Source organism: Vipera ursinii (assembly GCF_947247035.1).
Source record: "Vipera ursinii genome assembly, chromosome: 2".
In the NCBI taxonomy this organism is placed as follows: Eukaryota; Metazoa; Chordata; class Lepidosauria; order Squamata; family Viperidae; genus Vipera; species Vipera ursinii.
Window position 1 is genome coordinate 228,619,547 of NC_139513.1, and position 26,245 is coordinate 228,645,791.

General features: G+C 39.8%; 2 protein-coding genes across 4 annotated transcripts in view; one reads left to right on the forward strand and one right to left on the reverse strand.

Annotated features, from left to right (window-relative positions):
- The window catches only part of LOC310635566 (guanine nucleotide-binding protein G(q) subunit alpha), a gene marked incomplete at its 5' end in the record, with an annotated part of 284,223 nt that overhangs the window by 14,074 nt on the left and 243,904 nt on the right, over positions 1–26,245 (reverse strand). The gene's annotated exons all lie outside the window — the stretch shown is intronic.
- Positions 4,708–26,245, forward strand: part of VPS13A (vacuolar protein sorting 13 homolog A) — a 113,007-nt gene continuing 91,469 nt past the window's right edge. For all 3 annotated transcript variants that reach the window (XR_014491239.1, XM_083352880.1, XM_083352881.1), the window contains exons 1-6: positions 4,708–5,447; positions 14,829–14,872; positions 15,034–15,076; positions 17,578–17,673; positions 20,326–20,427; positions 25,577–25,683. Coding sequence is in view for 2 of the 3 variants with exons in the window: in XM_083352880.1 (XP_083209006.1) it covers positions 5,348–5,447; positions 14,829–14,872; positions 15,034–15,076; positions 17,578–17,673; positions 20,326–20,427; positions 25,577–25,683 (492 nt within the window). In the remaining variant the exon portion in view is untranslated. The remainder of the gene's footprint in view (positions 5,448–14,828; positions 14,873–15,033; positions 15,077–17,577; positions 17,674–20,325; positions 20,428–25,576; positions 25,684–26,245) is intronic.

Consider the following 26,245-nt stretch of genomic DNA (forward strand, 5'->3'; position numbering starts at 1 on the left):
GGTACAGCAAAGACTCACTTTCATAAAAAAATGGGTTTATTTAATACAGGGGTTTTCAACCAGTGGTACGGGTACCACCTGTGGTACATTGGCACCTTGCAGGTGGTACGCAACCATCCTAGAAAAGTGGTAGTGGGGGAGGGGAATGAGCTGAAGCGGTGGTAGCACCAAACAAGCCTAAGCGAGAGATGATCCTGGCGCTTCTGCTGAGCCCAGAAGCGCCGATCAGCTGGAATGTTGCAGCATCTCCAGGGTCTTGTGATTTACATTCAGATGCTTGGCAACTGATTCATATTTATGACTGTCACAGTGTCCCAGGATCATGTGAAATGAACAAAACCTACTGCAACCACCTAGCAGAGGGGGGGGGGAATAAAAACCAAACACCCACCCACCCACTGCCAATCCTCAACAAAAATGCTCACAACAATGCAAACCTCAGACAGGAGGAAGAGCGCCGCCGGGCGGGCAGGCAGGTGTCTTGCTCGGCTGTGGCTTGGGGGACACTTTTTTCAGTGCCATTGTAACTTCGAACAGTCACTAAGCGAACTGTTGTAAGTCAAGGACTACCAGTACTTCATCACTTTTTTCCTTTTTTTTGGTCATCACGTTTTTGACACCTTGCTAGGCAACTGGTGGTACTTGGATGTTGCCATATTCTAAAAGTGGTACAATGGGTGAAAAAGTTGAAAGCCCTGATTTAATAGACCAGATCTTTACAGCTTTATAGTAGGGGTAATGGGGTTTGGCAACTTACTTAGCAGAGTTGGAAGTCTATTCTTTGCAGTTGCTTGCTTAGCTGGTCCAGAAAAGTCAGACAATTTCAGTAACTATTTTATTTCCAGTAAATAAAGAGATAAAATTTATTTCAGGTTTCTAGATCCAGATATTGGCAACTGACCCTATTGCCATGCTACTGACCACTGAACTTGCTTTGGTATCAAAACCACGTAGCCCAGCATCAGATCTAAGCAACCACCAGATTAATCATTTGAAACAAAAAGGACTCATTTTCCAGCAAATGGTTCTCCCTCGGGGAAAAGCCCAATAGCATCCAGATAGTAAAAGATCATTCCCCATCAAAGTGAAACATGCTGCCAAAATTCCACTCCATAAACCACAAGTCCTTATCTGCCAACTACAGATGCAAATAGCACAAGAAAAGGTCAGAAGCAATCATATTAATGGCTGTGGTGCTGCCTTTCTAAGACTTTGGTCTGAAGGAAGGTGTCAAAATGGTTGCCAAGTCCTCATGGAAACTAAATTACTGTTGTAGGAACCAAGCCTGTAGTGGAATGTACAGGTAGTCCTTGCTTTACAACAGTTCATTTAGTGACCATTCAAAGTTGGCATTGAAAAAGGTGACTTTATGATCATTTTTCACAGTTATGACCATTGTTGTATTCCCATGGTCATGTGATCAAAATTTCGGAAGCTTGGCAAATGATTCATACTGTATTTATGATAGTTTATTTATTTATTTATTTTATTTTAATTCCATTTATATCCCGCCCTTCTCCGAAGACTCAGGGCGGCTTACAAGCTTAGTAGTTGCAGTGTCCCAGGTCATATGATCACTTTTTGAGACCTTCTGACAAGCAAAGTCAATGGAAAAGCCAGATTCAGTTAACAAGTGTGTTACTAACAACCTCAGTGATTCACTTAACAACCATGGCAAGAAAGGTCATAAAATGGGGCAAAATTCACTTAACAACTTTTTGCTTAACAACAGCAATTTTGGGCTCAATTATGGTCATAATTCGAGGACTATCTGTAGTCTGGAATTGCAGGAAGGAGAGGCAAAGAGATAGCATGGAATGTCTAATAGGTAGGAAGAGAGCAAGATCTTCCCTAGGAATTTAGAGAATATAGGTATTTCTCAACTTACAACTATTTGTTTAGTGGCCATTCGAAGTTAGAACAGCACCTAAAAATGACATGACAATTTTTCACACTTATGACCGTTGCAGTATCCCCATGGCCACATGATCAAAATTCAAGACACTTGTCAACTGACTTATGACTGTTGCAGGGTCCTGGGGTTAAGTGATCACTTTTTGTGACCTTCTGTCAAACAAAGCCAATGAGGGAGTCAGATTCACTTAATAATCGTGTTACTAACTTAACTGCAGTGATTCACTTAACTGTGGTAAGAAAGGTCATAAAATGGGGCAAAACTCAGTTAACAACTGCCTTGCTTATCAACAGAAATTTTGGGACTACCAGTATATCTGTAATTATTGCAACAAGCCATGAAAGATATATGCTAGGCATTACAAGACAAGATAGAAAGACCTGCACATGGATTAGAGAACAAACAAAAATATAAAATCCCATCAAGAAAGTGAAAGAATTTAAATGGGCTGATCACATAGCAAGAACTGATGGCCGGTGGACCAAGGCAGTCATAGAATGGATCTCACTTGATAAAAAGCATCCATGAAAGAGACCTAAAACGGATTGACCACATCAGCAAGTATTATGGGCCCAATTGGCAAAAGAAAGCTCAGGACTGTATAGGTTGGAAACATCCGGAAAAGGCCTTCATCCTACAAGTGGATAGACAATGGCTAAAATGATGATGATGATGATTGATGATGATGATGACTGCAGATAATTGCTTTAGTCTAACAAGATTGTTTGTAGGTGAACAACAATAAAGGAACTGCTCAGAACTATCTCCATGTGTTGTTCATGGTTCTTTGGGCCTGACAAAGCCAGAAACCAAGTGCTGCTGGACCTCTACTGTTGTCAAAAATGAACCATCACTGTTGTCTGCTCTTCTGTGGCTACCATAGATCTGACTCAGCCACTATTACTTGCCAAACAATGCTATAGAGCCTTTTCAATGCTGCTGGTCCTCTTCACATTATTGCACAGCATTGCCAAATAAAAAGTGATTGCTATACAGGACATAGGGATCCATCTGTTGGAACTTTCCGAAGGCTTTTCTGATATTCCAAGCATGAGACGAGGCTATCAGTCCTTGCATATTTTTCCCTAGGCAGCCTATATACAGGTAGCCTCAACGCTGAGCAATTGTTCGAAGTTACTACTGACACAAAACAGGGAAGTTATGACCCAAATTTGAACTTTTGACAGTCATTTCCACCACCACCTGTGGTTACATGACTGCACTTTGGGCACCTGGCAACACAGTTGCATTTAAGTCCATTTGCAGCATCCTGTGTTCACATGACTGCATTTTACGAGTTTTGCCAAAAACCGGCAGTTCTAGTTTTCAGCAAAACGGTGAAAACACACCACTGGTTCACTTAATGATCAAGGCTTTACAACCACTACAAAATAGTCATCAAAATCAGGTTGGTAGCGTTTTACCACTGTTACGACTTATGACAGGCTGAAATATGATCGTAACTTTAGGACTACCTGCACCCAACAAGGGATACGAACCAAGCTGGACTAATTAAACAGCAGTTCAAAGCCATCCAGCCATTCTATATGGAAAAACTTTGACCCCTTCTACTTTACGATTCTAGACCATGGAGATCAATAGTAATTCATCATCTCTAAATGTAGATGTATGTCAGTCTCTCTTCACATGACTCCATTCACTAGAAACAACCAAGAGAGTTTTCATGTTAGCCAAAAGCCAGAGTAGAGACTATGTACAAAAGGAGTTCAGGAAACAGTGTGCCATAAAGAGGGAAAGTGCCGCAGAGGTGTCTGGCTTGTGAACATGGAGACATGTGACACTGGCTCCCAACACTTCTCAGATACATTTTTTGTTCCTCACAATAGGTCGCTGATTTCAAAATAATGGATGATAAGCAGTACCAATTTGCACACCTTGTAGCTATGTTTGGAATAATATGGACTTATGGGGGAAAATACCACTTAGAAGCTAGTACAGCTAATGATTAAAGTTGTTTCACCAATTCCTGGGAATGAGATTGGGGCAACATCAATTCATTTTGCGGAAAGACTGGTGTAGTCAGGACATGATGTTAAACTGCACTGTAAGCTACTTTTGATAGGTGTGTCAATCCTTGAGAACCACTTGTCTCAATTCCAACAAACTATTCTCAACAAAACGCGCCTCCCTCTTTTAGCAGATCAGCCAGTTAGCTAATGCTATATAATATTATTTACTAATTTAAAATGCATTTTCTGGAGGATTTCCAGCAGCGGCCAAGATTAAGGTTATTATTAATCCAGATGAGTTTTTGTGTGTGTGTTTTTTAAAAAAAATCCTATTAACAATACTAATATTACAGAGAAAAAACGTGCATCTATGAGGTGGCTGCTGCAAAATGAAGCCCTGCCCCAGGATTAAAGGATTACAATCCACAACCTCTTGTACGATGTAATCCTATTTACATAAAAAAGTAACTCAATCTAAGTAGCCGCTGTTGCCCCTTAGGACCATATCCAAAATATAGCTTCCCGTCCAATTTACGGAGGCAGCAACTCAAGTTTCTACAGCATGACAGACCGGCCGAGGGTCTCCGTGCGTGCATTTATTTATTTTATTTATTTATTTGATTTGTATACCGCCCTTCTCCCTAAGGACTCAGGGCGGTGAACAGTGACATAAATAACAGAATGCACAAATACAGATATTGAAAACAAATTAAACCCTAATTTTGCCCAAATGCAGAAGATAGTTATCTTAAAACAATAATTAAAACAGAACCCCTCAGACCAGACCGGATTGCTCAAACAGATATATTTTTAGGTCGCGTCAGAAGGAGCGAAGGTCGGGAGCCATCCAGAGCTCAACCGGTAAACTCACAGAGAACGCCCTCCCTCTGGGAGCCATATCGGGTGGGACTCTTCTGAAGCTGTTCAGTAAGAGCGGGCCACGGAGAAGGGCAGGGCAAGCGAGAAGCGTGGAAGTACAACTCCATCACAACGTTTGGGGTTCATGGCCGACCCCCCCTCCTCCACCCACCGCAGCCGGAGCAGCAGTTTAACCGCCAATCTCGCGCGACGAAGAAGAACACAGCCTTCGCCCGTCAAGGCGCGCGCGAGACACGAGCCTCCCTGGGGCGGCACCACCGCAGGTTTCTGCTGAGGCGAGACGCCACCTCCTCCACACGCCGCGCGGGGAAGGGCTCTTGCTTTCGGTTCCCACATCCCTTCCGCGCCTGCGCAGGAAGCTAGGCGAGTCGGAATACAGTCCAGCAGAACACGCCGAGCCAGCCCGAGGTCCGGCTCCACCCTGTCGGGAGAGGGCGGCTGGCCGGCGGGAGTGGGGAGTTCCCGGAGGTTGGCGGGTTGTTTCCGCTTTTTTTTTTTTGCTTTGCTTTTCTTTTCTTTTCTCCCCGTCAGGCGACGTTAGAACTGGCGGCAAGGGGAGCGAGCGAGTCCGCCGCTTTCGAGGATGGTCTTCGAATCGTTGGTGGTGGACGTTCTGAACCGGTTCCTGGGCGATTATGTGGTGAACCTGGATAGTTCCCAGCTCCAGCTTGGCATTTGGGGAGGTAAGCCAGAGGCCAGGCTGGCCCTGGCCGGTTTAGCCGAGCTCGGCCTCGTGAGGCAGCAGCCCCCGAGCCCCCTTCTCTTCAGGAATTGGTGGCCGGGGCTCCTCCCCTTCGCAGGGCACGGCTGCTATAGCCTCCTGGTGCGCTTGCTCGCCCGTCCCGCCCGCGTGTTTTGTGGCGGTGAGGGAAGGCGAGTCCCGGTCCTGCCCAAGAGACGAGGAGCCGGCACAAACTCTGTTGCTTCCTCGGCCAGCGGAGTCTCCCCTTCCCTCCCCCCCCCACCTCGGAGCCCCGCGGACGGTCTCGCCGAATTGCTTTAGAGTTGTTTTTCTTCCTGCACTGCCAGGCCTTGTCACGTGTCATGCCTTGCCTTCTCACGTGTTTGCTCTTTTTGTTTTTGGAAGAGGATCTCCTTTAAGGGGAGACTAGAAGAGGAGTTAAGGCCTCTTGAAGGGTGCTCGAGAATAATTAGGCCGTTGTTGGGACAGCGGAAAAAAAGCAGTTGTGTTAAACGAGGTGTAAAAAGTGGGGGGGTTTTTTCCCCGTGTACTATGCCTCGTTCTGTTTAGGTTAGTTTTTGGGTTGGTGTGGGAACTTAGTACTGCGTGAACTTGCTAACCGTCACACTGCTTCGCTGATACGCATTAGACAGGGGTAGGCAACCTTGGCTCTTTTATGACTCGTGGACTTCAGTTCCCAGAAGTCCTGAGCTATGCTGGCTCAGGAATTCTGGGAGTTGAAGTCCACGAGTCATAAAAGAGCCAAGGTTGCCTACCCCAGCATTAGCATGTTCATTTGTTTCTTAATTTTAGAAGGTGCCTAAGTCCCGAATGACTCTTGGTAACTTACATAATTAAAGAAAACAAAAAGATAAACTCTGCAACCTGAATAAATAGACATTCCCTTGCAGAAAGTCGAACAGTTAATCAAACTCAGGTCTTGGGAGTGGACCGTGTTTTCCAAAGGCTTGTGGGTTTCTTGTAGAATAGGAGCCTTACAAATCTGTGGATTGCTTTTCCAGAGTGTAGGGACTGAGACAGAAAATCTTGCAGTGACAATTTTATTTGGTTTGATTTGTCATTTAAGAATAATGATAGAAATCACTTATTTCTGTGTTATACCTAATACACATCCTCAAATTACAACAATTTGTTTAGTGACTTCAAAATTACAGCAGCACTGAAAAAAGTGACATAACTGTCTTTCACAGTTACGACCTTTGCAGCATTCCCATGGTTATGTGATCGAAATTCAGGTGTTTGGCAGTTGGTTCATATTTATGATCTTTGCTGTGTCCCAGGGTCATGTGATCACCTTTTGTGACCACCTGACAAGCAAAGTCAATGGGGAAGCCAGATTCATTTAACAACCAGGTTATTAACTTATCAACTACAGTGATTCACTTAACAGCTGTGGGAAGAAAACTCGTAAAATGGGGCAAAACTGACTTAACAAATGTCTCACTTAACAATAGAAATTTTGGGTGGAGTTGTGGTTGTAAGTTGCAGATTACCTGTATCTCCCTGCAATTTGTTTTCAATCAAAATTCATTCATTGAACTCCCAATTATTTATTTATTTGATTTGTATACCGCCCTTCTCCCCAAGGACTCAGGGCCGTGAACAGTGACATAAATATCAAAATGCACAAATACAAATAAATTAAGTTACTGAGGTAGTAGATGTAGCAAGCTCTTTAAGAAATCAAATACCCGTGGTTTCCGGTGTATAAGACTACTTTTTAACCCATGAAAATCTTCTCAAAAGTCTTATACACCAGGTGCTGAAGATTTAGGGACAGGGCTGGCTGGAAAACCTGGAGCGGATCTCCCATTTAGTCTGCGCAGGGAAAGCGGGACCAGTTGGAGAAGAAGCTGCAGTCTGTGATTTTTTACAGGCTGGGGTCGGTGTCTTTTCTTCTAAAGTTGAAGAGCAGCTGTAGTATATCCCAACTTGAAAGGCAGGTGGGGAAGGCAGCAGCCAGGGCAGTGGCTTAGCTCTAAGGACACATTTGACTCAGGAACTGGGTGGGCTGGCTGGAAAACCTGGAGCGGATCTCCCATTTGGTCTTTTTTTAAAAAAAAATTATTTTATTTTTATTACATTTATATCCCGCCCTTCTCCGAAGACTCAGGGCAGCTTACAAGCTTAGCAGTAGCCTTCATTCTATGTATATGCCTGCTTGTTAGGGCTTTCACACACACCCCAAGCGGCATTATTACAAAGTCAGCTTATTGCCCCCAACAATCTGGATCCTCATTTTACCTACCTCGGAAGGATGGAAGGCTGAGTCAACCTTGAGCCTGGTGGGATGCGAACCTGCACTAATTGCAGGCAGCTGGTGTTACTTAAGGAGGCATCAGCCCACTGCTCCACCAAATCCCATTTATATCCTGCCCTTCTCCGAAGACTCAGGGTGGCTTACAATTTAAAGCACAAATCAATGTGCTTAGCAATAGCCTTCATTCTATGTATATGCCTGTTTATTAGGGCTTTCACACACCCCCAAGCAGCATTATTACAAAGTCAGCTTATTGCCCCCAACAATCTGGGTCCTCATTTTACCTACCTCGGAAGGATGGAAAGCTGAGTCAACCTTGAGCCTGGTGGGATGTGAACCGGCACTAATTGCAGGCAGCTTGTGTTACTTAAGGCTCTGCGCAGGGAAAGCTTTAGAGTGAATTAGGAAAAGTGAAAAAGTGAATAAGGAAAATAGGGAATGGTTGCTGGAATCGGGCTGCCATGCCACAAAGAAGAGGGAGTCAAGCTATTCTCCAAAGCACCTGAAAGCAGGACAAGAAGCAACGGATGGAAACTAGTCAAGGAGAGAAGCAACCTAGAACTAAGGAGAAACTTCCTGACAGTTAGAACAATTAACCAGTGGAACAACCTGCCTCCAGAAGTGGTGAATGCTCCAACACTGGAAGTTCTTAAGAAGAGACTGGACAGCCATTTGTCTGAAATGGTATAGGGTTTCCTGCCTTAGCAGGGGGTTGGACTAGATGACCTCCAAGGTCCCCTCCAACTACTACTACTACTACTACTACTACTACTACTACTTATTATTATTATTATTATTATTATTGTTGTTGTTGTTGTTTAATCCACTTGCACTGTTTTATGTTTACATGTTTGATGACAAACAGCTTTATGTTTGAGCCTTGGTGGAGTAGTGGGCTAATGCCTCCTTAAGTAACACCAGCTGCCTGCAATTAGTGCAGGTTCGCATCCCACCAGGCTCAAGGTTGACTCAGCCTTCCATCCTTCCGAGGTAGGTAAAATGAGGACCCAGATTGTTGGGGGCAATTAAGCTGACTTTGTAATAATGGCGCTTGGGGTGTGTGTGTGAAAGCCCTAATAAGCAGGCATATACATAGAATGAAGGCTACTGCTAAGCTTGTAAGCTGCCCTGAGTCTTCGGAGAAGGGCGGGATATAAATGGAATTAAAATAAATAAAAAATAAATGTTTATAAGTGACAGTTTTCCTACTAAGCACCTGCATGTCATAAGCATTTGAATTAAAATTACCATATTAAAATCAAATCTGATGTTTTTTTAATTTTTATTTGGTGTGCGTTGGAAGAGGGGTAGTCTTATACGGCGAGTATAGCCCAAACCCTATAATTTAACAGGAAATGTAGGGGGTCGTCTTATACGCCCAGTCATTTATACGCCGGAAAATACGGTACATACAACATGGAATATAGGTGTATAATTATCTGAACATAATTCCTCATTTTGGAATATGAATACTTTGGAATTGGTGAATTGTTTGCATTGTTCAACAAATTTGGCCTTTGGTTAATATATGGATGAGTGAAATATTTTCTGATGGTAGGCCATTGATTTTATTAATTTTCCCTTTTGGTCCAAAATAATTAACAGAGGGAATAGAAAATGCATGCTATGACTAGAAATCGAAGTTATTGAAGTTCACTTTTAAATATTTCCATTCCTGGAAATGTTCCTTGGAAAACTAGACTAATTTAAGGATGACATGAGTACTTCCAAAGTAATCTTATTTGCTAATGTACATGTGCGATATGTATATTAAAATGTACCTTGTGGAATCTCAGTAGAGTAGATAACCAAGTTTTCTCATTTAATATACTACATGGTTTCTTCTTTATCATTTAGTATTTCTCATATAATTTGTTCTAAATCAATAAGTACAAGTTTGAAAATAATCAAATTCTATAGCTGCACAGGTATGAATTGCAACTGGCCACTTTTAATATGTCAAAATCAAAATATTCATTTTGTGACTTGTAATTTAGCTAGATATCAGCTAGATTCCCAAACTGTGATTATAGCAAATATCATTTGTTAAAAGCTGGAAAATCAAAATAACTTAGTTCTCACTTTTTGTAAGAATGTTAAAGGATTTATGCTGTGGGTTGGTAGTTGAACTAAAAGGCTTCCAAGATCTCTTCCAGCCTTATTATTCTACAATTATTTTATGTGTTAGGTTTCTTTCCTTTCTTATGATAAATACTGTCAGTAAAGTAAAGGTACTTTACAGAGCAATTCCCAATGTCTTCCTGAGTGGCCCATGTGAACCAAATTGAGCTCATTTGTGAGTTTCCTATTCTGAGAACCTATTCTGCCTTACATATGTCCCTTTGACAACCTGGTATTAAAGTACTCCTCAACTTAAGACGACAATTGATCCAAAATTTCTGTTGCTAAGTGAGACACTTGTTAAGTGAGTTTTGCCCCATTTTATGACTTTCCTTGCTACAGTTGTTGTGAATCACTACAGTCATATCAACAACCTAAGATATGCAGATGATACCAGTCTAATGGCAGAAAGTGAAGAGGAACTAAAGAGCCCCTTGTTGGGGGTGAAGAAGGAGAGTGCAAAAGTTGGGTTGAAAATTAACATTAAGAAAACCAAGATCATGGCATCCGGCCCTCTCAATTCCTGGCAAATACATGGGGAAGAAATGGAGGTAGTGACAGATTTTATTTTCCTGGGCTCCAAGATCACCGCAGATGGGGACTGCAGCCAAGAAATTAAAAGACACTCCTGGGGAGGAAAGCCATGGCAAATCTAGACAGTACACTAAAAAGCAGAGACATCACCCTGCCAACAAAAGTGTATAGTCAAGGCTATGGTCTTCCCAGTTGCAATGTATGGCTGTGAAAGTTGGATCATAAGAAAGGCTGAGCGCCAAAGAATTGAGGCCTTTGAATTATGGTGCTGGAGAAGACTCCTGCGAGTCCCTTGGACTGCAAGGCGATCAAACCGGTCAGTCCTAGAGGAGATCAACCCTGACTGCTGTTTAGAAGGTCAGATCCTGAAGTTGAAACTCAATTGGCCACCTAATGAGAAAGAAGGACTCACTGGAGAAGAGCCTAATGCTGGGAAAGATTGAGGGCAAGAGAAGGAGAGAGAATGAGGTGGCTGGATGGAGTCACTGAAGCAGTAGGCGTGAGCTTAAATGGACTCCAGAAGATGGTAGAGGACAGGAAGGCCTGGAGGAACTTTGTCCATGGGGTCGCGATGGGTTGGACACGACTTTGCAACTAACAACACAACAACAATAACAGTTGTTAAGTTAGTAACACAGTTAAGTGAATCTGGCTTCCCCATTGACTTCTTGTCAGAAGGTTACAAAAGGTGTTCACAGTACACCGGGACATTGCAATCGTCATAAATATGAGTTAGTTGCCAAGCATCTGAATTTTGATCATATGACCATGGGGATGCTATAACAATTGTAAGTGTGAAAAACGGTCATAAGTCAATGCCATTGTAATTTCAAATGGTCACTAAATGAACTGTTGTAAGTCAAGGACTATCTGTATGGAAAACATTTTTTTCAGGTTGGTTGAGGGGATGAGGGGAATTTAAATTTGCTGTGGGGAAGATAATAAACTATTCTATAGTACTTGGAATGCTGTGTAAGGCCATAATATTTATGTATATTAAATCTTTTAAAAACAGCTTGGTATTTTTTTTCTTTCTGTATGTTATAGACAACTTATTTAGCTCCTGATATTAGTGACTTTAGAATATATGAAATGCATCTTCTACCTGTTCTTAGAGAGTGTATATATTTTTTGCAAACTAATATTGACTTAATAAATATTTCATAGAGCATCATAGTTAAACAGAACCCAGAGAGCAAACTACCATTTCTATTATAAATAGTTCTATAAATAGTAAGAGAATAGAAAAAAAGAGAGTACTAGAGAAGCATACCTAATACTAATGGAGTTATTTGTGGTTAGGGATATACTGTACTGTAGATGGTGCTTAAATTTAGAATGGTCGAAATACCAGTAAGAGAATCCATGCAACTATAAATACAAAAGCATTACATGTTAATCATTGGTTAGGGAATCAGCTCAAATGATACAGCACTTGGGGTTTGAAAGATAGTAGTAATTTTGTCTGTTTTCTAACATTTTACCCTTTTCTCCTATGTATGTGTGGGACAGATAATGAAATTCAGTGATAGAGTCTGTACTTTTATTCATAAAAGACCTAAATTCTAAACGTGACATTTTCAAGTAGATGTTTAGTAAGTACAAAAGTTGGTTCAAGATCTAGCTCAGAAACTAAGAGTTGGCTTCATCCCACATGACTGGTCACTGTGCCCCTTCACTACAATAATTTTCATGCAATGTGTGGCACCAACAACTGTCTCCTTTCTTTAAAATAAGGAGACTTGTTCCACCATTGTTTGCTTTTCATCTGTCAACATTGACTATTTACAGTATGGAGGAACAAGGTGTCCAATATAAGGAGAAGGAAAAAGTCTGTTTTGTGGGTCAGGATAAGGAAGAAGGTGTGGTGACTTGTCTTCTGGAGAGAAGGGGGACTTCTAGAGGTGGGATTAGGAGGAAAATATTGCCAATGGAAAGTAAACTTATCTTACAGCTCCAGAGCAAGCATTGTTAACAGCATCTGCTTTGGACTTCCATTTGGTTAAAAAAGGGGCCTTTGTCATGGGAAGAGCTAGGATGCTGGCCTCAACTAAATAAATTCTGGTTACGAGAATCAGTTAGATTACAGATTTTTTCAAACTCTACTGAGTTACTGAAAACAATATAGTTTAATCCGTCGCTATAAATTTCAGCAACATAACTTGATTATGCAATTGAATTTTGCATCATATGTTTTTATTATCTTTATTTTAATACTTGTCCACACTTACTTCAATTTTTCCATCACCTAATATTAGTTGAGCCCTTGTTTTCTGGATTATAGTGGTTGATAAGTATGGTTGATACAACTGAATGTTCTACTGATGTTTTATTGTTAGCAAAGAATTTTTCTCAACAATTTTACTTGGTCTTGTTCATGTAGCCTTCAAGAGGACCTTGTAACTCTTTCTGTGAATGTTTATTCCATTGTTCATATTTTCTTTCATTTTTATTGTAAGTGGTTTTCACGTGAAAGAAAGTAGCCAGCAAAGTAGTTCCATATAATATTATGAGGATGCACTACAAATGGCACATAATATTATACTAAGTGGATCAGAAAAAGTGTTAAACTTTAGTGGAAAATAATTAGTGATAATTTAGTTAGTCAATGCAATAAAAAGCACACTAGTTTTTCTGGTATGTATCTCTGCTCTTGCTATTACTTGCCAGATCGCTAAGTGCCCAGTCTAAAATTATTCTCCAGGTTTTATGTAAAGATCAACACTTTTGTATTAATTTTTCTTTTTTTGATATCCACTTAACACTATATAGATAAGAGAACTATATAATTTCTGCTTCCTGCACTTATTACAAATGTGACATCAGCCAAGGTGACTTGTCCTGACATCTGTGAGTGCAACATGAAACCAGCTTAACAGCTAGCTGAAGCTAATTTAAGTCTGCACTTCATCCTAAAACTTAAGAGTTACAGATGTTGTGATTCTAATAATGTGCCATCTTTTTATCTCTTGCGGCCCAGCTAGATAAAGAATTCAAAGTATTTCTCATTCTCTTAGTTGACTTTACTGTCTACACAGACTTTGGATAGTTTTACAGTTAATGATTTTTGTGTGTGTATGTGTGGTTATCCAGAAGTATATGTTGAAAGCTTTGACATGGACAATTCTCTTTTCAGAGGTGTAGTTCATTGCCTGAGAACTGTGCATGGCCTTTGAAAAGTGCCATTATAGTGTTCCATGGAGCCTGCAGCTCCACTCATCTCCCCATTAGTGAGCTGCTAGAACACTGTATGTCTGAGATGCCCTTTCATAAGAAGGGAAGCAAAAGGCCATCATCCTACTGAAAATTGCTGTGGCTATCCAGTATAAAACTAATTTTCTTCCTTTTTGCTAGAAGAAAATGAAAAGCTCTTAGATTTTCTTTTCCTCTTGATGAAGAAACTTAAAATCATTCTGTTTGGGGAGCACGGAGGTGTGGCAGTGTATATAAAATATCTGTCCACATTTAAATGTACACACACACACACACACAAACACATATGGAAGATGGTTGTATGTATTTGTATATGTTTGTGTGTATGTATGTAAGTATGACTGTATGCTGAGATTGTGAGTGCAAATAGATTTAGGTGTACTCTTAACACAGAGGTCCCCAACCTTTTGGGCACCAGGGATTGGTTCTGTAGAGAAAGGTTTTTCCACAGACTGAATAATACATGGTTTTGTGTGCTGCCTGCATCCCATGGGTGGGGCTTTGCTTGTTTGTGCGGTCCGGTTTCTGGCATGCTGCGGCCCAGCACCAGTCGATAGACTGGGGGTTGGGGACCCTTGCTCTAACAGGTGCGGTCCTGAAGAACATGACTTTTTTTTTTTGCTAAAACTTGTTTATAAAAATTGCTTTTTAACAGTTGTTTACAGACTGTTGACATTTTCCTGTTATTTTCTCTAATTTGATATATATGTTTGCTAAAACATATTCCTATAATTTTTAAACTTTATTTCAATAAAAAATAAGTTTGTGGTTTCATTGTTCAGTAGTATAAGGCTGAAAAAGACAATGAAAGAGTCAATGGATCAAATCTGAATGCTCTGGATCCTATGTGTAACTATTGAAGATGCCTGTAATAGATGTATGTCTGTTACTTACATTACAAAGGATAAAAATCCATAGGATGTATTTTTAAGTGAAAATATTTCTTAGCATGCTATGCAAAATTGTTAACTTGTCCTTTATTCCCTTTTACTGGCTCCTGAGGCTGCTTTTTTCAAGATCAGGAAATTTTGACCATGAGGAATGCCAATTGTGCTGATTCATAAATAAGACAACATAAATTTGCAATCTTAGTCTTAAGTGCTGCATTTTTTACTTTGCTAGGTCTCTGTTAAAATAGTTCGAATTCTAATGAGAGGAGTATTTCTGACTATTAAAATGTTGTAAATCAAGTTTGTTGTTCTCTGATTATGATTTTTTCAAATTTCTTAATAGGAGCTGTAGCACTTAAAAATCTTGAAATAAAAGAAAATGCATTGGTAAGTACTAAAGTGCTCTTTACATCATAGTTCTTCATAAATACATGTTTATATGCTGTCTTAGGAATTAATAAAAAAGCATTTGTTCACATTCTGGGCTTTATGCTGTTACAATAATGTTTTCGTCATTGAAATGTAATCTAAAACATTTATCTTTGCAGTATCAATTTGATGTCCCCTTTAAAGTTAAAGCAGGTCATATTGGTAAGGAGAATTTTCAAACTTTTTACAATAGTTAAATAAATTTGTATTTTTAACGATAAGAGTTTTTATTTCTTAGAAATGCATTGGTTCATCATGCAGCTATTATCTAACAAAAAATTAAGGCTTCTTGAGAGTTTTTGCTATTCACATGCAATTGTATATGGATCATTAATTAAAAGCCTATATGTTTAACCATTTACATTCAATGGGTATTATATTGTAATAGTTCCTTAATTGAGATATTTAAAGAATAGTTGTATTTGTTAGCTAAAAATATGTTGTCTTCTATGGTTCACAGTTTTGTCTAGCAGATTATTAATGGTATCTAATACATAAGAATATGTTCTTGTATTCTTGGTTGATCTAATCTGACTTTATTATATATCTGATACATTTTATGTGTCTACTTTCATTGAATTTAGATTCAAATATTGAGGTATTTTTTCTTGCTTTCAATAGGTTAGTAGTCATTATAGGAGATGGTTGTTATTTGTAAAGCTCTATATAGCATAGGATTTGGTTACTTGAGGGATACCTATTTCCAGTATCTCCAGTATTACCTGCCCAGCCAATTTAAGGCATTCTGGATTCCTTCAATTAGACCTGGGGTAGGCAACCTTGGCTCTTTTATGACTCGTGGACTTCAACTCCCAGAATTCCTGAGCCAGCCATGCTGGCTTAGGAATTCTGGGAGTTGAAGTCCACGAGTCATAAAAGAGCCAAGGTTGCCTACCCCTGAATTAGACAGTGCCATCTATTGGATCCCTGGAAAAATGCCTGCCCTATGAAATGAGGTGCCCCCTGAGATTTGATTGCCCTCCATCTTGCTGGTGTTTCTAATGGCTTTGAAGACCCATCTCTTTGCCAAGTCTTGAGCGAGCATGTTTGAAGCCCCCTTTTTGGTTGTGAGGATTTGTTTTTTGCTCCTACCCAATTTGCATTCCTTTATTATTATTTATTACTATATTATTTATTCCTTTTATGGTTGTTACATGTAAACCTTCAGAACCATTGAGAAGTACAATTTGTTAAGTACAAACTTAACAAATAATAATATATGAAAGAAAAACTTCACTGGTCTTTTTATTTTCTAAATTGTAAGCAATTTATTGCAAGTATGAGTAAAGTAGTGTCGTAGTGTGCTTTTATACATATAGGAAAAAATATTCAGATTTATATTTAAATTCTATGGTTTTAGTTTTGAAATAGAAACATTTTAATGGTAGTGGTAGAATGGTAAATCACCATAAGCATATCATAGCTTGGACATTCAGTTGGATTGTTCTGGAAATGTTAAATCAGAAGGTGGAAAGTATTGCATATTTTATATTTTAGCCGCGATAAATTCCAAAAGGGGTTTAGTGGAAAAGTAGGGCAAGCCTGGTATACTTTGCTCCCATCTTCCCATTACATGTTTTCCTTTCTTTACAGACACTTAATGCTGCATAAATGTAACCAACAAACCTGCCTGCTTTTCCCATTAATCTTCTTGCATTTTTCTTTGTTTACTTCTTACCTTACTCTGCTGTATCGTATTATAGTCCCCTTTTCTTCCTGTCCACATCTTGGAACAACCACTGCATTGAATGGCCATGTTCTAGGTTTGTCTCCAGATGAAATGTTAAGGGTCTGTGTCACGATAAAATGCACAAAACACTTAGAATTAATGTGTTTTGTGCATGAGATGATCAGTCCATAGAACAAGGGTTGGCAACCTTAAACACTCAAAGAGCCACTTGGACCCATTTCCCAGAGGGGGAAAAAACACTGGGAGCCGCACAACTCTCACACACGTGCACACGCAAGGGGGGAAACTTGATTGAAGAGATTAATTAGTTTAATTAAAAAGAAATAGAGGCTGCTGTTCATGAGTTCTCTCTCTCTCCCTCCCTCCCTCTCTCTCCCCCCTCTCTCCCTCCCTCCGATCTTCTGCTCACCTGGCAAGGTTGCTTCACACTGTTCTGGATAAGCTGACACACATTCTTATTGGGCTGGCTCTCCTGCCCTGCTTTCTGCTACTCCCTGTGGAGATGCAGCAAAGGCAGGAGCCCCACCCAGTTTTACATACACAGAGAGAGAGAGAAGGGAAGCGCAAGTCTCTCTCTCTCTCTCTCTCTCTCTCTCTCTCGCTGGGAGCCGCAGGAGAAGGCTGAAAGATCCGCATGTGGCTCCAGAGCCGCGGCTTGCCAACCCGTGGTATAGAATGTTTTGCCCATCTCTAAACTGAGTTTGCACAATTTTTTCAATATGATATGGGTGATATGTTTTAAATTATGATGAAAATAAATTCAATTTATATTAAATTCCAAGCAAAAAAGATAAGGAATACCCACCTAGCTTGACCCAGATTAGTAGATTATTAGTATAATTTACAACTAATCTTTATGTAATCTTAAACATGATACTTGGAAATATTTTGAAGTAGAAACCTTTTTTTAAAAATGTTATGATTAAAAATATTGTTGGATTTTTTAAAAAAATGACTTTCTTTGTGATTCTAGGTCAGCTAAATTTGCAAATACCATGGAAAAATCTTTATACTCAGCCAGTTGAAGCTGTTTTAGATGAAGTTTATCTGCTCATAGTACCTACAGCTAGTAAGTTTATTAAGAAATGGAACTGAACTGTGTAAAATAAATATGTAAAATAATATTTAGCCAAAATACACACACATACACACACACACACACACACACACACACACGTGTGTGTGTGTGTACGTACATATTTATATATGTACGTACATATATATATGTACGTACATATATATATGTACATACATATACATACACACACACACATATACATACACACATACACATATAGTTTGAAAAAAATAGTTGCTTTTTGGTGTTTGTCATTGTTTAAAATCTGACATTATTTATGGTTGGCAAGTAAGAAGCAATTAGTATTGTTATTTGTTGATTTAATTAATACCCTAAATGTGCCTAGTGGACAATTTCTGGGTGAGCAAACACATCTAATAATTTGAATCTGTTCATACTTCCCTCCAGAAGAAAATGGGTCCTAAGAGGTTTAGACCTGGATAGATTGTCATCAGCTCCTTAAACTGAGTTTAGTAGCTCACAGGCTAAGGACCCCACATGATTTTATTTAGCATCCTTATTCAGGACTTTAATATTTTCTCAGTAGCCTGTAGCTCAGGGATCTTCAAACGTGGCCCTTTTATGACTTGTGGACTTCAACTCCCAGAATTCCCTAGCCAGCAACGCTGGTTGAGGAATTCTGTGAGTTGAAGTCCACAAGTCATGAAAGGGCCAAGTTTGAAGACCCCTGCTGTAGCTTCTGAACCTTCTTCAATGATAGTCTTTCACAGAGTATACTGAAGTCCAGCTACAATAATTGTAGTGACTATAATTCAATAGAATTAGATCTTAGTTCATTAAAAGATTATATCTGACACATCAACTGAAGTCGAACATAGCAGCTTCTTGCCACTAAAGCCCACCCATGCATCTAACAACATTTTTGAATAAAAGAAAATTCCCAGATGATGACACTTGTTCTTTCCGAAAGAGTGTGTTCTCATTCAGAACATTTTTTAAAGAATGCTAAGATACTTTAAAGAGCATTGTCCTTAATTCATCACCAAAATTTCCTAGGTAAATTGATGCTACAAAAAAGAGATTTCTTTGCAAATCAAGAAAGGGCTCGCAACTTGGGTGTCCTCCTGGATTTACGGCTTAATTTGGAAGATCATGTAATGGCCGTGACCTGGGGGGCCTTCGCACAGGTTCGCCTAGTGTGCCAGTTGCGCCCCTTTTTGGACCGAGATGCCCTATGCACGGTTACCCACACCCTCGTCACTTCTCGCTTGGATTACTGCAATGCTCTTTACATGGGGCTGCCCTTGAAGAGTACCCGGAGGCTTCAACTGGTGCAAAATGCGGCCGTGCGGGTGCTTATGGGAGTATCTCAATACTCCCATGTTACACCACTCCTGCACGAGCTGCATTGGCTTCCGGTTGCCCTACAGGTGCGATTCAAGGTGCTGGTAATAACCTTTAAAGTCCTACATGGCTTAGGCCCGGGGTACTTGCAAGACCACCTGCTGCCAATGTCAACCTCCCATCGCCCGGTTCACTCCCACAGAGTCAGCCTCCTCAGGGTTCCGTCGGTCAGGCAATGCCGGCTGGCGACCCCCAGGGGGGGAGCCTTCTCTGTGGGCGTGCCGACCCTCTGGAACGAACTGCCTCCAGAGCTGCAGATGGCCCCTGACCTTCGGTCCTTCCGCCGTGACCTGAAGACGTGGTTGTTTCAACAAGCGGGCCTGGACTGACTACGATTTTGAATTAGGCTTTTTATTGGGTTAAATTGTATTAATTGTTTAATTCTCTCTTAATTTTTTTTATTCTATGTTTTTTAATTTTTATTGTTGTGAGCCGCCCTGAGTCCTTAGGGAGAAGGGTGGCATATAAATTTAACGAAATGAAATGAAATGAATGAAAGTAAAACACCTGGAAGATGTAAGTGTGAATAATAACAATAAAGGCATAATCCAGTTTACAAATCAATGAATGAATGACAAAATAGTTCATCCTAAATTCAAACTTTCAGGTTTTGGTGATATTTATAAAGATAACTTGTCATGTATTGAACATTTAATGATACATTTTGCAGTCTTCACAACACCATGAAAATGCCTGTGTGCCTCTAACAGCTCTTACATTCTGAACATAGGACATTCTGCAGATATTCTATGATTCTTGGCTATTCAGCCATATGTGAACATTGTTAGCCCTTTGAGGTACTCCAGACAACTACAACTATGAATATTAATTCTGTATTATAAAGTTATATTAATAGCATTTTGTAAAACTGAAAGTATTTCTCTTTCACTCTCTGGAAAACTATGGAGGGTCCTTTTTGAAACGCTCCTCTGCCCCTTCCCTTCTGGGAGTTGAGAAATATTTTAAGTGCCAGTTGTTTAGCTCTTCCTCCATCTCCCAGGATCATTCCTACATACCATTACACACACACACACACATACACACACACACACACACACACACACACCATACAAAGGAAAAACTATTTTAGTGCATTGTTTTATTCTTGAAAGAGGCTGACTTATTGCTTATTGCCAGAATATGTACAAAGAATAGTTACCAAATATTTTTCGTACAGAGAGTAAGTACAGTCAAATAGGACTTGATTTTCTATTTGTTTGATTTCAAATGTTTTAATCTAGTTGTGTTTAATTATTAAAATAATCCATTCTATATTAGGTATTAAATATGATGCTGAAAAAGAAGAAAAGCAACAGCTGGAAGCAAAGCAAAAGGAACTGCAAAGAATTGAAGATGCAAAACAAAAGATTGCTGACAAAGGTAAGAAAATATGCAATTGACATTCATTCGATTTTTAATGCCAAATGAATGATGGCTCACAAGGCATATCAAAAGCAAATAAATAGAAATGCAATAAAATTAATTTAAAAAGAAGTGCAAAATACAGATAATCCTTGAGATATGAACATTCACTTAACAGCCATTTGAAGTTATAAAAGACCCTTTCCCCCCAAAGCTGTATACTGCCCTGTTTCAAAGTTATAGTGGCTGCAGCACCCCTATGTCATTTTCCCTTATGACCAATCATGGGAATACTACAGTGCCCCCCACCTCTTTCCTCCTACTACTGGGACCCTGCAGTGCTTGGGCCTGCTCTCCATGCCTCCTGGAAGCAGCCACCATTTTCAGCACGCCAACAATTCCTTACGGAAATGACGACTGCTTTTGGAATTTTCTGCACAGATCAGCTGGCCTTTTGGAGACTGCAATATTCTCCTGGATCTCACTAGGCTTTGGAAAAGCCAGCTGCCTGCATGCAAGTCTGGCAGCTTCAGGAGAGGCATACCAAAAGAGACTTTCCCCCTTTTCCTTGCTTAATGCTTCCCTCCCCTCAAAACCTAATTTCTTCCAAAAAAGAAAACAGAAAAAAAAGTTGGGAGGGACAGACTTGTTGATCTTTCTTCCCACTCCTCCACCAATTAGGTGCTGAAACTAAATTCTCCACCTCTCCCTTCCAATGTTGATCCCTTTTACCCACCTCATTTGCTAAATTTACTGGATGCCTGGAAAAAGAGTGACAGAATCTTACGTTACTTATCTTGATGAGTGACTGCCAGATTGAAGAGTACAGGAAAGGAAGGAAGGGAGCAAAGAAAATCTCTCTGCAGCTTGCATTAAGAAGCTGAAGAAATGGTTGCACTCAAAAGAAAAAGTGACTAGGTCAGAACACATGCAGCAAACAGCCATGGCAGAAGCTGGGTCCTTGGAAACCTTTTTGCTGCTTGTCTGATTGCCTTTAGAGGATTCCTAGCTAGGTCATATAGAGAGTCAGACAAGTAGCAAAAAGCTTTGCTGCTCATAGAAATCTTCTAAAGGCAATCAAACAAGCAGCAAAAGCTTTTTGCTTAATGTTTAAAACAAACTGACAAATCTTATTCCAAATTGTTTCTAGGATTCTGAATTCTGTTTTTGGCTTGTAATTGTTTTTCATTCTTTTAAGCCAATGGTCTTCAAATGTTTTAATCTCATTCTTAAAATACAGGACTGAAGGAGCTTTGGTTATATCTACCAATATGTACTATATTAGAAATTAAAACAGAAATCTAGTTGAGGCTGCTTTCTTTTGAAATGCAGACTACATTGTGTTTTATTTCGTGCTGATTGCTTCTAGTACAAATGTTGAAAGATCCCATGGTCAAAGTGTCAAAAGTGGTTGAATCTATTATTTTGAATATATTGAATATAGAATTGCAATTTATTCCAAATATATCAAAATATTTCCGAGAATTGTGCAGTAATCACTTATATTTGTGGCTTTATTATTTCCCTATGACATATATTTAGCATTTCCTTAAATGTAAGTATTTTACCATAGGATACATGCTGTTGGTTAAATGAAATATTGAGGTTTGGCTGCCTCTTTGATAAGTCACTTAAAAGGTATAATTCAGTAGGAATTCAGTAGACCTTTTACGCACTTAATGAATTATTAAGTGCCTGTGGAATCACAAATAATCATAGCTTGCAGTCTGCCAATTTAATTATTGACTCTTATTATTTTCTAATGCTGTGAAGCTGAATCATCGTAGGCTGAGGTTCTGAATGTTAACTCCTCACTTCTGTAGCAGACATGGTCATTTCAGTCTGGTTCCAACATAATCCTTTAATTGCTTCAGTCAGCAGCAGACATTGTCCCTGTTATATTTCAGTAACAAACGTTACATAGAGGATCTCAATTTATTCCCTCAGCTGAAGCACCACTATTTATTGTAAGGATTCCAGTGAACCTTTGTCTTGAGTTTTCCTTTCTCTTCATCCTTTTCTTTATCCAAACCCACCATTTTAAGGTTGACTGACCAACTTCCATCACACTTTGGCCACAATTAGTATGGCTGCTTGTGTCATCTCCAATGATTACATCAAATGAGTTCCTAAGCACCCTTTCTTAGTCTTCCATGTTTAGAAGACACATCTTTTGTTGCAAAAAGAGGTGATTGCATTCATCCCTTCAAAGGAACTTATATTTAATGTCTTCTTGTTGTTAGCTGCGAAGTCATGTCCGACCCATCGCGACCCTATGGACAAAGTTCCTCCAGGCCTTCCTGTCCTCTACCATCTTCTGGAGTCCATTTAAGCTCATTTCTACTGCTTCACTGACTCCATCCAGTCACCTCATTCTCTGTCGTCCCCTTCTTCTACTGCCCTCAATCTTTCCCAGCATTAGGCTCTTCTCCAGTGAGTCCTTCCTTCTCATTAGGTGGCCGAAGTATTTGAGTTTTAGCTTCAGGATCTGGCCTTCCAAAGAGCAGTCAGGGTTGATCTCTAGGACCGACCGGTTTGATCGTCTTGAAGTCCAAGGGACTCGCAGGAGTCTTCTCTAACACCACAGTTCAAAGGCCTCAATTCTTTGGCGCTCAGCCTTTTTTATGGTCCACCTTTCACTGCCATACATTGCAACTGGGAAGACCATAGCCTTGACTATACACACTTTTGTTGACAGGGTGATATCTCTGCTTTTTAGTGTGCTGTCTAGATTTGCCATGGCTTTCCTCCCAAGGAGCAAGTATCTTTTAATTTCTTGGCTATAGTCCCCATCTGCAGTGATCTTGGAGCCCAGGAAAATAAAATCTGTCACTTACCTCCATTTCCTCCCCATCTATTTGCCAGGAATTGAGAGGGCCAGATGCCATGATCTTGGTTTTCTTAATGTTAAGTTTCAACCCAAGTTTTGCACTCTCCTTCTTCACCCGCAACAAGAGGCTCTTTAGTTCTTCTTCACTTTCTGCCATTAGAGTGGTATCATCTGCGTATCTTAGGTTGTTGATATTTCTTCCGGCAATCTTAATTCCAACTTTTGATTCATCTAGCCCAGCTTTTCTCATGATGTGCTCTGCATATAGGTTAAATAGGCAGGACGACAGTATATAGCCTTGCCGGACTCCTTTCCCAATTTTGAACCAATCAGTGGTTCCGTGTCCAGTTCTCACTGTTGCTTCTTGGCCCACATATAGGTTTCTCAAGAGACAAATAAGATGGTCTGGTACTCCCATCTCTTTAAGAACTTGCCACAGTTTGTTATAATCCACACAATCAAAGGCTTTAGCATAGTCAATGAAGCAGCAGTAGATGTTTTTCTGGAACTCCCTAGCTTTCTCCATGATCCAACGTATGTTGGCAATTTGATCTCTGGTTCCTTTGCCTCTTCGAAATCCTGCCTGTACTTCTGGTAGTTCTCGATCCACATACTGCTGAAGTCTAGCTTGTAGGATTTTAAGCATAACTTTACTAGCATGAGAAATGAGTGCAATGGTGCGATAGTTTGAACATTCTTTGGCACTGCCTTTCTTTGGAATTGGAATGTAAACTGATCTTTTCCAATCCTGTGGCCACTGTTGAGTTTTCCAAATTTGCTGGCAAATTGAGTGTAGCACTTTTACTGCATCGTCTTTTAAGATTTTGAATAGCTCAGCTGGAATACTGTCACCTCCACTAGCTTTGTTGTTGCTCAGCTTTTCTAAGGCCCACTTCACTTCACATTCTAGGATGTCTGGCTCGAGTTCAGTGACCACCTCATTGTGATTATCAGGGACATTAAGCTCATTCTTGTATAGTTCCTCTGTGTAATTTTGCCACCTCTTCTTAATCTCTTCTGCCTCTGTTAGGTCCCTGCCGTTTTGGTCCTTTATCATGCCCATTTTTGCATTAAACGTTCCCTTCATCTCCAATTTTCTTGAAAAGATCTCTGGTCCTCCCTATTCCATTGTTTTCTTCTATTTCTTTGCACTGTTCATTTAAGAAGGCATTCTTATCTCTTCTAGCTATTCTCTGGAATTCAGCATTCAATTGGGCGTATCTTTCTTTTTCTCCCTTGCCTTTCGCTTCTCTCCTTCCCTCAGCTATTTGCAAAGCTTCCTCAGACAGCCATTTTGCTTTCTTGCATTTCTTTTTCTTTGGAATGGTTTTGGTTGCTACCTGTTCTACAGTGTTGTGAACCTCTGTCCATAGTTCTTCAGGCACTCTGTCTATCAGATCTAATTCCTTAAATCTATTTGTCACCTCTACTGTATATTCAGCAGGGATATGATTTAATTCATACCTGAGTGGCCTAGTGCTTTTCCCTACTTTCTTCAGTTTAAGCCTAAACTTTGCAATGAGAAGCTCATGGTCTGAGCCACAGTCAGCTCCTGGTCTTGTTTTTACTGACTGTATAGAGCTTCTCCATCTTTGGCTGCAGAGTATATAGTCAATCTGATTTCTGTGTTGACCATCTGGTGATGTCCACGTGTAGAGCCATCTCTTGGGTTGTTGGAAAAGAGTGTTTGCTATGACCATTGTATTCTTTTGACAAAATTCTATCACCCTGTGCCCTGCTTCATTTTGTACTCCAAGGCCAAACTTGCCTTGTTATTCCGGTTATCTTTTGGCTTCCTACTTTAGCATTCCAGCCCCTGTTTGCTGATACCTAAGATGTCGATGTTCAGTCTTGTCATCTCTTGTTTGACCACGTCCAGCTTTCCTTGATTCATGGATCTTACATTCCAGGTTCCTATGGAGAAAAAATCTTTACAGCATCAGACTTTCCTTTCACCACCAGACACATCCACAGCTGAGCGTCCTTTCGGCTTTGGCCCAGTCGCTTCATTCTTTCTGGCGCTACTAGTACTAGCCGTCTTCTCTTCCCCAGTAGCATATTGGATGCCTTCCGACCTGAGGGCCTCATCTTTCAGCGTAATATCGTTTTGCCTTTTGGTACTGTCCGTAGGGTTTTCATGGCAAAGATACTGGAGTGGTTTGCCATTTCCTTCTCCAGTGTCTACCTATCCTATTTCTTGTATCTCTCTGTATGAATATATAAATAGAACAATATACTGTATAGAAATACCTGTTATGTATTCCTGAATATTATTTTTGCACCTAAACCAACTGTAGTCTTTATTGCTTAATAATATAAAGCATTCACTTAATTTAGATAAAGCACAAGAAAAGCAAGATACTTTCATAGAAAAGTTAATTACTCAAGTTATAAGAAACCTTCAGTTGAAAATTTCCAACATCCATATACGATATGAAGATGATGTAAGTATATGTGCATAGAATATTCAGTTAAATTATAAACATTTGAATAATAACTTTAGATGGTTGTATAGAAGGATAATCTTTTTTCTGTTCACCCATAAAGTGATTGCTGAGAAAGTTGAGACTGCTGTCTTTATTTGACTATTGTATCATTATAATTTGGAAGGTTTCAGTGATGGTCTGATTGCAAAGTTGCATATTAAATTATTTTTTAAAGCACGGGTAATGCTGGGGAACTTTTTGAACAAATAACATTTGAATCCACTCTTTCTCTAGTTTTAGTGGATTGCAAAACTAATGACTATATATAAATTCCTACCCTTAGATTTAAAACTAAAGACAGCTTTTCTCTGACTGAGGCCCATAATGATTATACAAATGTAGTTCAAATTTGGAAAGTACTATTTTATGCAACAGTACTCTAATCTAAAATATGTACACATAAAGGAGTATGTGTAGAGTAGAACGCTAAAGATACTATTTTGGGAATATTAGGATGAAACATGCAGCTAAGGTACAAAATTTAGCTAATCTTAATCCAAAGTTAATCATTGCAATCCAT